The sequence below is a fragment of the Eptesicus fuscus genome, chromosome 3, assembly GCF_027574615.1.
Source record: "Eptesicus fuscus isolate TK198812 chromosome 3, DD_ASM_mEF_20220401, whole genome shotgun sequence".
In the NCBI taxonomy this organism is placed as follows: domain Eukaryota; kingdom Metazoa; phylum Chordata; class Mammalia; order Chiroptera; family Vespertilionidae; genus Eptesicus; species Eptesicus fuscus.
Genome location: NC_072475.1, coordinates 57,152,806 through 57,169,093, shown reverse-complemented (window position 1 = coordinate 57,169,093; position 16,288 = coordinate 57,152,806). Strand labels below are relative to the sequence as shown.

Sequence of the window (16,288 nt, the reverse complement as noted above, 5' to 3'; positions counted from 1 at the left end):
TTCTTGACTCTCTTCAAGCTCTAGGAGTTGTTCAACTTAGAGTTCTCGCAGTAGTTGTTATTTAATCAGTTTCATAAAGTCTATCCTTAAACATACACCAAAGATTCAAGGAGATCTTATGCATATTTCTCTGCCATGCAAACTTCAATTGTCTCAATCTTTCTTAATTTCAATTTTTTTTCTCCTCAGTTACCACAAGTACTGTATTCTGCTTGGCTTTCTTCTATCCTGTTCTTAGGTAAATACCTCCAGGAAGAAATTTGCAGAAATCTTGGGGTCATTTTATTTGTTTTCCTTCTTTCCAGGATTATTGTTTTACTGTACTATTGTTCAATGTCTGAAAAGATTTATTTCATGGATTTGGTCCAGTTTTCTATCATTTGTGGCAGGAATGTAAGTCTGGTACAAGCTACTTATTTATGGCTGGATCACTCGTAACATTTTAGAAATGTAACCTTTCTATGGAATAATAAAAATGCATATTAAAAATGCATAAATATTAAGTACAGCTTGATGAATTTTCATTAATTAAACACACTGGTATAATCAACACCCAGATCAAGAAGAACACTATTAGAGCTCCAGAAGCCCTCTGGTGACCCTTTCCAAACATTAATATCACCTAAGGATAAGCAATATCCTGACTTCTATTACCATATATTATTTTTGTCTGTTTTTGAACATTATATAAGTGGAATCATGTAGTATACAATTTGTGCGTCTGGCTTTTTTCGCTCAATTTTAAGATTGTGAGATTCATCCATGTTTTATGTGCAGTTGAAGTTTGTTCATTCTCTTTCCTGTGTACTATTCCTCTATGTGAATATTCTAAAATTTATTCATCCTATGAACATTCTTATATATGTCTTTTGGTGAATATAGGAATGCATTTCCGTTGTATATACATATAGGAGTTGAATTATTATTATTATTATTATTATTATTTTTTAATTTCTTTATTGATTAAGGTGTCACATATTTGTCCTCATCCCCCCATTCCCACCCCACATCCCTCCCCACGGATGCCCCAACCCCCTGTTGAACTTAACCATTGGTTAGGCTCATATGCATGCACACAAGTCCTTTGGTTGATCTCTCCCCCCCCCCCCCCCCCCCATCGATAGTCCGATCGATGCCTCCTTGTTTCTGGTTCTGTTCTTAGGAGTTGAATTATTGTGTTAACCTACAACCACTACATTTATATAATTAGTCCCGACATTTCTGAATTCCAGACTTACATATGCAAATATGTTTGATATTACCATTTATAAGCACCTCAAATTTAACATATTCCAATCATTTTCTCTGCCTTCTATGTAAATGTCTTCTTAACTCATCTAGTTATTTAAGGAGTCATCCTTAATGCTCCTCTTTTCTTTAAGCTTCTCAGCAAACCAATCCATTAGGTCCCTTGGATTCCACCTCTGATTTCGACATGTCTCAAAATTATCCATCTCTTTGTGTCTCTACTGCCATCACCCTAGTTCAAGCCATCATCTCTGGCCTTGACTAACATAATTGCCTCCAAACTGGCCTTCCAGCCATCCCTCTTGCCCTCTTCCAAACTATTCCCCACAAACAGCCTGAGTGAGCTTTTAAGTATGTAAATCAGATATCTATTAGTTGCCCAATGACCTTAGGATACATTCCAACAGGATACAGTCTAAAATTTATAATGTGGCCAATAAGAGCCTGCATAGTCTGGCCTTTGCCTCACCTCAGCCCAAACTTGCTTCCTACACCCCAACCACACTGACTTCCTTTCAGTTCCTAGAACACACCAAGTTCTCTCATGCCCCCCAAAGCTCACATATAATGTTCCCTTGGCCTTTAACATTCTTAAAGACTATTTCATATGTCTGGAGCTTAAAAGGCACTTCTTCAAAGAGCTTTTTTTTGATAGCCCAGAATTAATCCATCATCGCATCCAGTAATTTTTCTTCAGAGTAATGGTCATCATTTATAATCTTATAATGATTTATGCTTTAACGTTTCTTGCTCCTGTTATGCTTTAGATTCCATTCAGTGTTGTGTTCACTCCTGTAACTCAATGCCTAACCCGGTGCTTGGCACATGGTAAACAATTCGTAAGTGCTTGTTTAATCATGCATGGCAGGTGCAAAAGCTGGAAGGGGCCGCGTGAGAACCAAACTGCTTCCCGAAACAGGCAGTAGGCAGAAGAGGTTCGACTGTCAGTACCTGAGTTCATCACCTCTCCGTGCAGGTGCGTGAAAAACTGCCAATCTCTCCGGGAGGGGGCGGGACTACCTCGGCCCCAGGAGGGGGCGGGTTAGTGCGTCCTTCCCGGAGAACCTAATTGGCCTGGGCAGGCTGAGGGAAAGGGGGCGGGGCTTGATCCCGCCGGGAGCCAGCCACGTCGGACGCCCGGCTGCCCCGCGCAAAGGCCACGCCCTGGTCCCACAATGCACTGCAGGCCGCGTCACTCGGAGCGGCAGGTCCCAGCTGGACAGGTACGGACTGGCCCCTCCCAGTCTTCGTGTCTTCCCCCTTGGGGTCGCTCAAAACCCGGGCCGGCCGCTCCCCTCCATTTCCCCGCCCCCCGCACGGCCCTGGCCTTGGCTGCGTATCTACAGACCGATTCCAGGGCAGGAACCGAGCCCGTGCCGTGGGGGCGGGAGCCGGGTGTTGTTGGAACCACGGAGCACGGGAGGAGGGGGATTGCGGGGACTTGGGCCCCTTCGACTTGCGGGGTCTTTGGGGCCGCGTGGGCGGCGGTTGCCCCTCGGCCGACCTTCCATGGGTATGGTATAGCCGGGGCCGGGGGGGACCGACGGGGCGGGACAGTCGCTCTGGGATGTCAGCGGCGGGAGGGCGGGGGGGGGGGGGCATTCCTTGGCGCCCAGGTGTCAGAAACACCGGGATCCACCCAAGCTGCCTGGACGCCCCCGAGAGTTTGACGTGGCATTTTCTATTTCCTTTAGGCAGGGTGGGATTTGAATCAGCGGCCAAATTTGCGTTTTCTGGGGATTGAATGAGCAACTGAGCTCAGAGATTTGCCCGCGTGGGCTCTCAGAAACCTCACCAGGCCTTGTTCTTGGCATTTGGGGAACGATGCGCACAGAGACCTGAGCAGTTGGCTTGACTGATGGGAAAGGGCTTCAGAATCAAAGACTGAGCCCCAGCCGGCTTGAATCTCTCCGCCAGTGAAAGCAGTTCTGGACTTCTCTGGTGCTCCTTGGTGTCCTGGTCGTCCATCTGGGGGTAGTTGGCTAGCTTGAGAGCCAGTCCTTCCTATGCCTGTTGAGCCAGGGCAAAGCACAGGGCTGAGGTGTCAGCCGCTAGACTGGAGATGCTGGGATCCCAGCTAACAGGTGCAGCAGCCACTGTTAAAACTTCCTGAACTCCGTTCCTGGCATTTGCTCATGGGCTGACATTATAAGGAATTAGGCAGTATCTTGAACAGTGCCTACGATTTCTGGTACATGAGGGTTGTAGTTCAGTAATTGAATCTGACATCTGTGACCATACCCTAAGTTAATGGGACATCTGGACATTTCCTATGTTTAGCACCCATGATCTCGGTTTAGTGCTTCTTTTGGTGTGTGATTTTTAAAAATCTAGGTATATTTTGTATTGGTGTATGAAAGACGCCCAGCTCTTAGCAAAGCAGGGGTGGTGGTGACTGTGACCTTCCTCTCCATGTAGTTGAATAAGAGGCTTGGATATGTTGAGAGGCAATGCCTCAGAGGGTGGTTAGAGTTAGGCCTGAGTTTAAATCGATCACTTGCTAGTTTAGGGAATGAATAAATTAACCTTTCTGAGCTTGAATTGCCTCAAAGGTAAAATGAATCTGATAATACCTACCTCACAGGTTATTGGAAGACTTCCATGAGGTAATGCGTATAAAATACCTGGTAAATAGAGGGTAGTAAGTAAATAACAATAACAACAACAATAATAATAATAGCAAACGCTTAATATTGCACTTTTAGTCTGCAAGGCAGTGCTTCAGGTTCTTTACGTGTTCCTGTAAGGTAGATACTGTTAGTTTCTTTAAAATAATCCTATGAGATATGTACTGTTAGTCGCCACGCTTTATAGGTGAGGAAATTGAGTATAGAAAGGCACAGTTGGTACATGGGTGAGCCAGTTTTGGAATCCAGACAATCTAGTTCCAGAGTTCATCCTGTTAATTACTATACAGCCTCTTAAAGAAAATGTAAGCTGGTCTTTTATTATTACTTCAAAATGAGTAGCTAGATAGTTTCTGTATCACTGGGTTCTTGCCCCTTGTTGGTTTTAGGTGACTGGTGTAGCACAGTGATGTAGAGATAGAAGAAACTTAGGTTTAAGCACCAGTTCTGCCATATATGAGCAGTGTGACATTGAGAAAGGGAGCCTTCATTTCCTCATCTTTAAAATGAAGGTTATACCTACTCACTGTAAACTATGAGGTGCTACACAGATGTTGGGGATTGACACATTTGTGCATGTTGTTTGGGGCCCTGTTCCTAGATGTGATAATCTACTCTGGAGCCTGAGGTCTTAAACGTACTGTTCAGTGCAAGCTCCTATAATAGGAGTATCAGAGGCTGCTGGAGAGGTTGGGGGTGGGACAAGTTGCAAAATAAATTCTGCTTATCCTTGGTACGCTTTACATTTTTCTTCTTTAAACTGTTTCCCAAGTGTCTTCCTGTTAATGTATGGCTGCATAAAGAACTTCCCTTTTCACTTAATCTTGCTCCCACCCTGTGCATCACAGTTAGTACAGCTTTCTCCCCAAATAAACCCCCCTCCCAATTCTCACAGATCTGTTAGCACTTTTCATAAAAATAATATGTACCAGGGTAGTGTTTACCAAATTTTGGTACCATCAGATATGCAAGATAATTTGAGTCGTAGGCAGATGAACATTAAAAAAATAATTCTTCAAATTTTTCATACACTCATATTTGGATGAACCCCCAAAAGTTCTTTATTTTAATTTATTAAGTTGGGAGAAAATCCTAGCACATTAACACTGATTTCACAGATACTATTGCTAAGGGTAGGGCAAAAAAATAAATCAATTGAAAGACATAGGTAGATAAGTAGTACAGGTGATATACAGATATGGTAAGAATTCTGAAAATGATACTTGGATGACTGAAGTTTGGGAAATAATGAACTAAAATAAAATATGAGTGATTAACCCAATATAAATGTTTTTATCTTAAAAGGCATTTATGAAAGCATCTTGCTAGAAAATAGATATAAAGTATACTTACAAAGTATATTGGGTTTTATTTATTACTTTTGAGAGGTTGCCTTCCTGGTACCTTGGGCCCACAGTCATTACCCCACAAGGTTCTGAGGAAGAGAGGTCAGCATCTTGTTACCTTGGATCTAAAAGGTTGCTAACCACTGCTAGAGTAGGTTGGCATTGTGGGACTTTCTTTTCCTCAGCCTTTACATAAATATTTACCTAGACCTACCTAGATTCTAACCTTGGGCTTTTTCCTCTACAATTGCTATTGGGGAGAGAATAGAGAGTTCAGTACTCAGATTCTCTGTGACTTTTCTGCTGCTGTCTAAGGCATATGCAGTATTTTTCCAGTGTAAAAGGTGAGGGAAAATGTCCAGGGGCCTAAAAATGTATCTATGGCCCTTGTAGAACTACAATTGCTCCTAAAGTTTCCCATGCAAGTGTTTTAACCTCTTGCTTTTCCTTGCTGGGCCTTCCTTGGTCTTGCCAGTCACCACCTTACCTACACTCTACGGGTACTCTAATCCTAGGTTGGCCTTGATGTGGACAGATCCCTCTTTCTGCGAGCGCAGTCCAGATTAGATGAGAGTGATTTTTTTTTTTCAAGGAACTGCATTGAGAATCCATGGTAAAAAGAAAAAGGGGTGGGGGAGAATGTTAATATTTATTGAGTTGATAGAGGAGAGATTGCTTATTCTAAGATTATTGAAGTCTGTCTCCAAGTTAGTTAAGCCTAGCATTGCTCATTGGACAATCATCACAATTTCTTTTGCTAGTTAACTGGTTTGGATGGTAGGTCAAATGACTGAAGAAATGTTTTCATCTCAGAAAAATCTTACCTACTGGTAATTCTCTGACAACCTTTTAAGAATTTTGACAGGGAATATCACTGCTGTATTGTATTAGCCTCAAGGCCTGTATAAGGAATATCTGAAACGCAAATTGTCTAGCTAGTTTTACAATTAGTAAAGTGGTAGTCAATGCAGCTTGCATTGTGTTTGCTCTTTTAATCTGAATTTCTTTAATTTTGGATTAATGCCTCTTTTTTAAAAAATATTTTTTTATTGATTTCAGAGAGAAAGGGAACGGGAGAAAGAGATAGAAACATCAATGATGAGAGAGAATCATCAGTTGGCTGCCTCCTGCACGCCCCACACTGGGGATCGAGTCTGCAACCTGGGCATATGCCCTGACCGGGAATTAAACTGTGATCTTCTGGTTCATATCGATGCTCAACCACTGAGCAACACCGGCCAGGTTGGATTGCTGCTTCTTGATGGTAGGAACTATGTATTCCTAATGTCTGGCATAGTCCCTGGCATACAGTATGGACCGTTAAAAAATAAAACTTGAAGATGTAATTGGCTTTATTAAGCTAGTCATGAATACAGCTGCATACTGTCTAGCAACTAGTAGAGAGCTCTGAAGGGCTGTACAAAATGGAGTGTTTTTAGAGGCAGAAGGAGGTTGGGACTAAGAAGTTAAGAGTGGATTATGTTAGTTGAGGACAGGCAGCGGGGGTCTTACCTGGCAAAACAACCTCACTTGTGTGAATCAGGAAATTCCAGACTGATTGGTTTAAAATTACACTCCTGGGAGATTCTGAAACTAAAATCAGGGTGGGTATTTAATCTAGCTTTTGGTATCATGGGCTTTTAGCACAAGTGAGCACTTCTGGGCCGGTGGCTTTTCTTTTTAACAGTACTCAGTAAATGTTTGTTGAATGAACGGAACTTACAGGTTGTTATTCTTTTCTCAGTATATGTTTTAGGAAGTATGAATCTATATCTTTTTGTCTTTTAAGTCATGAAGAAAGGAATAACTTTAAAGATTACATGAAAGTTGCCACCCTGTAATAAAGATAATTTCTAATATTTCTGTTGGGATCCTATAAAGGTCAGGCATGAAAGAATATAGTTTACTTTTATTTTATTTATTTTCTTTTCTTAAAAAATTTTAAATTGATATTTAGAGAGATGAAGGGAGAGAGAGAGAGAGAGAGAGAGAGAGAGAGAGAGAGAGAGAGAGAAACAGACAGTTGCCTCCATCAGGTGCCCCCACCACACCCCGAACCAGCAACCTGTGTATGTGCTCTGACCGAGAATCGAACCCACCACCTTTTGGTGTACAGGATGACACTCCAAAGAACCAAGCCATATTGGCCATGGTCAGTCTACTTTTAAATACTAAGTATATGGATGTTTGGAAACTATCATTACAACCCTTTCCTCGTATTATCGGAGTAGTCCTTGTGTTACAGTATATTTCTGTAAAGATAAAAGTTTTACATTTAAATAATAAATGTTTAAGAGTATGAAATGACATTTTCCTGCTTTCTTAAAGCTAAATGTTGCAACTGTGGTTTAATTAAATAAAACACGGTAAACACTTTTAAAAAGGGGATTACAATATAGCTTTTATCCCTTGAGAAATCCCAGTTTTCTCTTGCTACTGCTTTTAGAAAAGAAATTGGTTGAATAGGGGAAAAAATGATTTTATCTACATGGCTGGTGTGGCTCAGTGGTTGAATACTGACCTGATTTCTGGTCAGGGCACATGCCTGGGTTGCAGGCTCAACCCCCAGTAGGAGGCAGCCGATCAATGATTCTTGTCATTGATGTTTCTATCTCTCTCCCTTTCCCTTCCTCTCTGAAATCAATAAAAAAATTTTTTTTTAAATTCTTTTATCCAAATCATTTATGTCATGTTGGAACTTTAAAGAATCCATTATGGTAAAGGCTAATTTAATTCCTGCTGTTTTTTTTTCCCTTTTAAGTAAATAGAAGAGAAAAATATAAAGGGTAATGACATTAATACCTAGCTATTCCTGTCATTTCCTCATGAGAACAGGAAAAGGGGAGAGTAAGTATAATGCATTAGCATTATTATTTGGGTTAATGTTTATTGTCAATCAGTTATCATCGTCATTGGGCAGTCAGATTTTGACTTCACACAACAATAAAAACTAGGGACTCCTGATTTCCAAACTTAGTACCAGTTGGTTTTCTATACCATTTTTTGATACATTACTAACTCAATTTTTCATTTTGGAATGAGATAAAATTGACCTACCTGAACTGGGCAGGTAAAGACTAAATTACTCTCTGAGATATAATAGCATGAAAAAAAGCATATGAAATTGTTATCAGATTTTTTCAGTTTTCAGTTGCCCCAACTACTAGTGAAAGAGAAGCATTCAGTGGGGTAGTGCTCTGATGGCCTAACAGAAAACAGTTATCACTTAATTTCACACTGTCAACATGTTTAATTCAATGTTTTTCAAAGTATGATCTTTAGACAGTAGTATAGTAATTACCTGGGGAACTTGTTAAAAACTGGAAGATTCTCAAGTCCCATTCTGCAGTCAATGGATCAGACTATTTTGGAGGTTGGCCCAGAAATCAACATTTCTAACTGAACTACCAGTGATTTTTTATATAAGCTAAAATTTGAGAACTGCATATTTTTTTCAAATCAAAGTTTGACTGTTTACTTGATTTCTTTCAAACCCAGGTCTATGTAGACCTTTTATTTATTTTTATAAAGCATGATCAGAATCTAATAAGAGAGGCTATTATGATTTACTTTCTGGCAAAAAGATTAAGGATAGTATTAAAGCCATTAATTCCTTTAGCTTTGAGATTTACTTTAATATTTTTTTCTGGGTATAAAAGTAAGATGTGGCCATTGTAAAATATGAAAATTTAGGAAATTATAAAATGATAACCATCATACTATTTCCTGGAGATAAGCATTATTCTAATTTTGATATGTTTCCTTCCTGTATTTGTTTCTCCATTTATCTTTTCCTTCTTCCTTTTCTTTGTCTCTATGGAAAACAACATTTGGTGTTTTTATCATGCCTTTTTTTCTACCTAACAGAGAGCATTTTACCACATTATTAAACTATTTTTCACAAACATAACTTTTAGTATCTGCAATATATTCTGTCATATGAGTGTATCTTAATTTATTTAACTATCCCCCTGTTATTGGATGTTCATGTTGTTTCAGTTATTGCTGTGAAAGGATACTTTCTGTTTAAAATTTTGTCTGACTCGAATTACTTTCCTTTGGATAGGGTTATATGGTATTTAAATTTTTTTGTGGTCAAAGGGCATAAATATTAAAGTCTGTTGAATATTGTCCAATTGTTGAGAATGGTGTCTAGTCCAGTATTTTCTTCCACGTATACTTGTGAAAATTCCAGAAAGAAACAAGTATTGGTTTTTTTTAAACTAATTTGTTAAGGAAAGCATAGTCATCATTTTAATTAGTATATCTTTGAATATTAATGAGTTGAACATTTTTGCACTGTTTTATCAGCTTTGGCTTTAATTTTTTATCTAACCCTAATTTTCGTTTTGTTTTAGGTCTTCTCTGTCGCTTGAAATGTCTATGATTTTATCTGCCTCAGTCATTCGTGTCAGAGATGGACTGCCGCTTTCTGCTTCTACTGACAATGAGCAAGGCACAGGCGTGCAGGAGTGCAGAAAGTACTTTAAAATGCTCTCAAGGAAACTTGCTCAGCTTCCCGATAGAAGTACACTGAAAACTGGACATTATAACATTAAGTAAGTCTTTAGTTTGCTTCATGAAAATCACTTGCTTAGTGGTTGTCTTTTTAATGAAATTCAAGTGGTGAAAATAGAAATTAGTGTTTGTTTAGGAAAACTTGTTTGAGTTAATCACGTGATTCTTAACCTGTACTAAATAGTAGTTACCCTTTTTTATCTGGCTTTAGAAAAATGTTTAGTTTTGCAGATCTCAGATATGCCATCTTATAAGTTGATCACTAGGTATTTATTGGTGTTTTTACATGCCCAGGCAAACTGTAATGGGAAATTTAAAAAATCTTACGTTATACCTGCCTTCAAAAAAACTTAAGTTTACATTCTAGTCAAAGGGGATAGTATTCATCACTATTTATTGTATCTAAAGAAAGTAAAACTGATAGGATAGAGAGTGACTTTATGGTAGTCAAGGGTCTCTCTGAGAGCAGAGACCTAAAAGATGAAAAAGAAAGCAGTCATATAAAGTATGCTATGGATGAAGAGCAAGGCAGAGATAACAGCAGGTGCAGAAGGCCATCAGTACAGATCAAGATGAACCAGAGATGCTGAAGCAATATGGGCAATTAATAGAGTGGCAGAAAGTGAGGTCAGAAAGGTAGGAATGGGATAGGTAATGTAGGGTCTTCTAGGCTATGAGAAGGAGTTTGAATTGAATAATACAATAGGAAGCCATTGAAGAGTATTAAGATGGAGAGTTATATAATCTGATTTTGGCTTTGAGTATGGTACCGTAGATCATCGGGGCTACTCTGTGAAGAATGGGCTCTAGGGGAGAAAGAGAGGAAGCAGAGAGATGGTTTAGGAGACTCAGGCAGCAGTGGTTTTTATAACTTAAACTAGGGTGATAATGATAAGTGGTAGGATTGTAGCTGTATTTTGGGAGTAGCACCAACAAATCTTCCTCTTGGATTAAAGTGGGATGTGAGAGAAAGAAATAATTAAGAGTCCTTAAATGAGCAAGACGGGAAAATAAGTGTTTCAGTGATAAAAATCAAGAGGTCTGTTTGGACATGGTAAGTCTGAGATGCCTGTCAGACATCCAAGAGGCACTGTCAGTCAGGTAGGTAGCTGGATGTGTAAGTCTGAAGTTTAGAGAAGAAGGGCAAGTATGGAGATTTAGATTTGGAGGTCAGCTTACGGTTTGTAATTAAAATCATGGGAATAGATAAGGCCGCTTGGAGAGCATACACATGAAACAATTAGAGCACAGTTAACTCCTGAGCAGTTTGATACTGATTGTGCAGAAATCAGATAAGGGCAAGGTCTGTATGGGATATAATGAAGAGAGAGAGGGCTTCATTATTGAGAAAAGACATGAACCATGTCCTGAAGAATTAGTAAGATTTGGCTAAGGCAGAGAGGAGGGAATCCAGTACAGGGAGGAGAGGCAGAATAAAGAATGTGATTAATCTGCTTGGCCCAGTGAAGTGAATGGTGATTTAGGGATAGTTGTGGGAAATGTGAGATAATTAGTGTGACATCAGACCCTGGATTCCCGTGAAAGTTTAGATTGATAGATGTCACTTTGATGTAATAGGTCATAGGAAGCTGTTACTACAGGTTTGAGGGAAGTGACTCGATAAAAGAAACAATGCTGACACAGTGGAATATAGGGTGAAATGGAAAGTCTGAGAGGAGAGAGGCTAACTTATAATTAGGGCCTGAACTAGTTAAATACAAATGTAAATGCAAAAGAAAATGCCAGACACATCAGAAAAAGAAACGGCTAAGTCTTATAAAATTGAATCCCAGAGATGAGGAGAAGGAAGGAACAAAGATGACTGAAATCTTGGAATTGGACAGAATGAAGTCTTTGAAAAGGGTTGCTTATGGGCCAGGGGAGGGAGGGTGGTGAGGAAGGAGAGTAAGATAATGAAGCTCCATTTTGAGGTGGGATAGAAATTTTGGAATCATTCACATAGAAGTTGAAACTGAGAGTGGAAGCACTCTGAGTTTCTGAGAGGCCCAGAACACAACCTTAGAGGATGTCGATAATTGATTGGATCACCTGAGTAATGGTAAGCTATTATTTTTTACTAGAGGCCCGGTACACGAAATTCGTGCACTCAGAGTGGGGGAGGGTGTCCCTCAGCCCGACCTGCACCCTCTGGCAGGCCAGGACCCCTCGGGGGATATCCGCCTGTCGGCTTAGACCCAATCCCCATGGGGATAAGGCCTAAGCTGGCAGGCAGACATCCCTCTCACAGTCCAGGGCTCTCACAGTCTGGGACTCCTCGCTCCTTACCGCCCGCCTGCAGCAGAGGCAGGAGAGGCTCCTGCCACTGCCGCTGTGCTCACCAGCCATGAGCCCAGCTTCTGGCTGAGCAGCGCTCCCCCTGTGGGAACGCACTGACCACCAGGGGGCAGCTCCTGCGTTGAGCGTCTGCCCCCTGGTTGTCAGTGCGCATCATAGTGACCAGTGGTTCCACCATTTGGTTGATTTGCATATTAGGGTTTTATTATATAGGAATTGGGTTTTCTGAAGGTTTAATTATAAAAAGGTGGTGGTGATGGAGGATACATCTAAAATGATGTCTTAGGCTACTGTTACTTGGAGGAAAAAATTTGAAACATTTTAATATTTTATTTAATAGTCAGAGGCTCTTTGGGTTCTCAGGGTTATTCTGCATTTTAGTTATTGTATAATGCTATAGACAGATACCAACATTATAGAAGATTGGTATGTATATAGTATATTCATTCTGGCAGACATCCTGGACTTACACACACACACACACACACACACACAATTTTTTTTTGCAAATGTTTTCTGTTCCTCTACCTTATTCTCTTAACCCTTTGCACTCGGATGTCGAGTGTGACTCGACATTTAGCAGTAGAATAAAGGAATCGAAAAAAGCAAGCGAGTGCAAAGGGTTAAAAGTAGAGGAGAATGTAGTAACATTTTAAACATCCCTCTAATTCTGTTTAACTGTTGTGAATTCAATATACCAAAAAAAAAAATCAAGAGTACAGGTAAGAAAATCATGTAAAGAAATAAAATAAAGATAGTAAAATAGTACACTGAAATAACATTGCTGTTTAGAGATACAAACACATCCTTTGGAGGTATAAATAATTTATTTTTTATTAATTATCTGTGGCTCTTTGTTAGAAAGAGCCACAGATATTGCTTTGAGCTTTCTTGTAGCCAAAACAAAAGGGGATAATGGATCATTTACAAGATTCACAGTGTCCATTGGATCAAAATGTTGTTGTTTTTTATTACTAAATCTGATGTACATAAAAAGGGACAGCCATAACAATGAGCTTTTTATGATTTTTCTTATAACATTATTTTTTATTTCTCTTAGCATTGTGGTTTCCAAATTTGTATAGAAATTGAGGTACTGTTTGTACCACAGCGAACCAAACAAAGTAACTAACTAGATAATTATGTGCTAATTGAGATGGTACCTCACATTAGATTCTGGTTGAATAGATAGAGGAAGATCATATTTTTGAGAAAAAATTAGGAGAGTAATATTTAAAATTGAGAAACTTCCTTTAATTTTCTGTCCCTGGAAAAATGATGACTTTATCAGAGTGTAGTGACTGAATACTTCCAAGTTCAGCTAGCGGAGCATGTTCTGTGGAGCATGGCTTGTGCTGTCACTATGCTTGCACACATCCTAGTAGCTAGCTGCTCGGTGAGGGATGTTTGTTTTGGGAGTATTGGCCGTGTTCAGAGTGCCATGAAATTAAGTCTTCATTTCTCTCCCAAATTCTTCAACTCGGCTCATTGATTTGGGGCAGGATGTGTGTGCATAATCCAGTTTTGTGATTTCACATTACGTAGTGATATTACAGTTCTCTCTGCATAAAATTTTAAGGTATTCATCTGTTAAATAAGTTAAAGAATACTTTCCTTAAATTGTCACAAATATTTATTATGTAAACATTTGTCACTACTTAGGAAACAACAATGACTAAAGCAATAATTATGAACCACATGAAAACTAAGTTGAATCATATGAGATCTTAAAACCTTGAGACACTGATATTATGAGAAGACAAACGTCTTTGGGAGGCCAATCATACTTGTGGATATTAGTGCAAGAAATAAAATTTCTTAGTTCTTTTCACTGTGAATTCATTTGAAGTCTGATAATGGCTGTGAGCTTCATAGATCCTCTCCTTTCCTGAAGATTCACTTTCTCCATATCTGTCCCCAGACTGCTGCCTGCAGCTGGGAAGGCTATTTTATATTTTAGGCTTACCTGCCTTTTGGTTTTAGTTCCTAGCAGTGCTTTTCTTTCACTCTTTGGTGTTATTTTCTGATTACAGGAGTATCAGAAAATTTCAGCAATATCACAGTACCTCCAATTATCAGGCCCTCTACTTATGTTATCATTACATGTCTATAACAGCTCTTTGAATGGCTAATGAATAGAGCTCTTCCCCATTGCTGAGGGCAGAAACACAGCTCATACTGGCTTAAGCAAAAACAAGGGTATTGTGAAGGGCTCCTTGGTTGGCTGGAGCCAGGGGCTCAGAGGTTGTTATCAAGAAGCTTTCTCTCATTTTTCCAGTCTCTTTCCTTGTGCATATGGGTATTCTCCATGTAGTAGAGAATACTGTACAGGCAGCTCCAGGCTTACTTCATTCCAGCTGAGCAACTCCTCCCCTTCATGTTTCAAGAAAGGGACTTTATTGGTCTTGCTGTGTTGTGGTCCATTTCTGGAGTAACATTGGGGTCAGAGGGTTGAGGTACTCTTAGTTGGATCCTGGATCACATGCCCACCCCTTTGATGGAAAGCTTTGCCACAGTCATAGGGAATAGATAGTAGGATTGAGATAATTTCCCAAAGGGAAGGCGAGAAGGATGCTGGGCAGATAGCCATAATAGTACTACTACACCTGTTTTATAGATGAGGAAACTGAAACTGAGCCGCAGAAATATAAAGAAACTTGCTCAAACTCACAAAACTAATAAATAGTATATCTGAACCACAGTCTTTTGTCTTCAGCATTCACACTATTCTGTGGTAGAAGAGTTGTCTCCCTTTACCTTTAAGCTCTCTCTTGACAGCATTCCTAATTCTCCTAATTATTTTCACTTTTTATGGAGATAAAAATTAACCAGGAAAAAGAATTCAGTGAAAACTATCCCTCTTTTTTTTTGGTTGAGAAATAATGAGGAACAGAGTTTGTGTGAAGTCTAAGATTGATGAGGGGGCATGGTCTCATTGGAGACTAGGTGTTTGGTGCGGAGGGGGCCTGACAGGAGAATGCCACCCACCAATAGCTACCAAACCACCTGGGGGAAGAAAATAACTTGTGGTTCCTACTTTCCTGTTTTGTTTCATTACTAGCATTTTTTAAAACCCTTACCCGAGGATATGTTCATTGATTTTTAGAGAGAGAGAAAAAAACATTGATATGAGAGAGAAACATCAATTAGTTGCCTCTCATGCATGCCCCAACCTGGGACCACACCTGCAACCTAGGTATATGCCCTGACCCGGAATTGAACCCACAACCTTTTGGTTTAAGAGGTGATGCTCCAACCAACAAAGCCACACTGTTTATTATGGAGAAATCTTCAGTTTTCAGCACCATATATGTCAAATAGGCTCTTACGAACTGGTCTAAGAACTTACAATGTAGTTTCTGTGGGAAAATGATTTATAGGTGCTATAAACTTCTGGAATACTAACCAATAAGTAAATTAGGGATTACCTGTGATAGATTATCTAAAAAAGTGAGGATCTACATTTTCTGGGGTGTGAAGGTGTTAGGGTTAGAGGGAAAGAGTGAGTCAGGAAATAGATGAACTGCAGAAAAGGAAATGAAGGATGTCAAAGGCAAATTTTCCTTGCTCTGTGTTTTATCCAAGGCTCTGATGGTATCACCTTTGGCCACTTAAAATCATCTTATTCTCCTTTAGCTTACTATTATAAGTTGCTATCAACTGGCATATTGCATATTAATGCTTTTTTATTTATTTAATGAGGTTAAAATTAGTGCCTAAAGTGGGTCTTTATTCATGGGATAACTTCTTCATTATTTAGCTCTTCATCATTGGAGGGTAATTGAAAGTTGACCTAATAAGAGAAGAATAAGTAAGAAAATAAGTTCATGGTAGAATGCCACTCATGGTGGACATTCATTGTTACTGAGTTCTCTTTCCGATTCTTATCTCCTTACTGTCCCATGTTTCCTATAAGATGTATTTGGTTTAGATTTTTAAAATCCATAAGGCATACTCACTTTTTTTTAAAAAATACATTTTATTGATTTTTTACTGAGAGGAAGGGAGAGGGATAGAGAGCTAGAAACATCAATGAGAGAAACATTGATCAGTTGCTTCCTGCACACCCTCCCACTGGGGACGTGCCCGCAACCAAGGCACATGCCCTTGACCGGAATCAAACCTGGGACCCTTCAGTCCGCAGGCTGATGCTCTATCCACTGAGCCAAACCAGTCTAGGCCATACTCACTCTTATAATGTCAAACATTTTTATATTTAATGGTTGAAGTGCTTTATTTTAGAGACTGGTATTC

At 39.6% G+C, this 16,288-nt stretch overlaps 1 protein-coding gene across 3 annotated transcripts in view; it reads left to right on the top strand.

The window, feature by feature from the left end:
* The first annotated feature begins 2,434 nt into the window (after positions 1–2,434).
* The window catches only part of SEC22A (SEC22 homolog A, vesicle trafficking protein), a 51,011-nt gene continuing 37,157 nt past the window's right edge, over positions 2,435–16,288 (top strand). The window contains exons 1-2 of one of the 3 annotated variants that reach the window (XM_008155519.3): positions 2,435–2,471; positions 9,580–9,780. In XM_008155519.3, the coding sequence (XP_008153741.1) occupies positions 9,599–9,780 (182 nt within the window). In that variant the 5' untranslated portion in view covers positions 2,435–2,471; positions 9,580–9,598. Of the gene's footprint in view, positions 2,472–2,507; positions 2,762–6,465; positions 6,486–9,579; positions 9,781–16,288 lie in introns of those variants that run through there. The other 2 variants (XM_028131156.2, XM_054713916.1) reach the window with 2 other exon arrangements.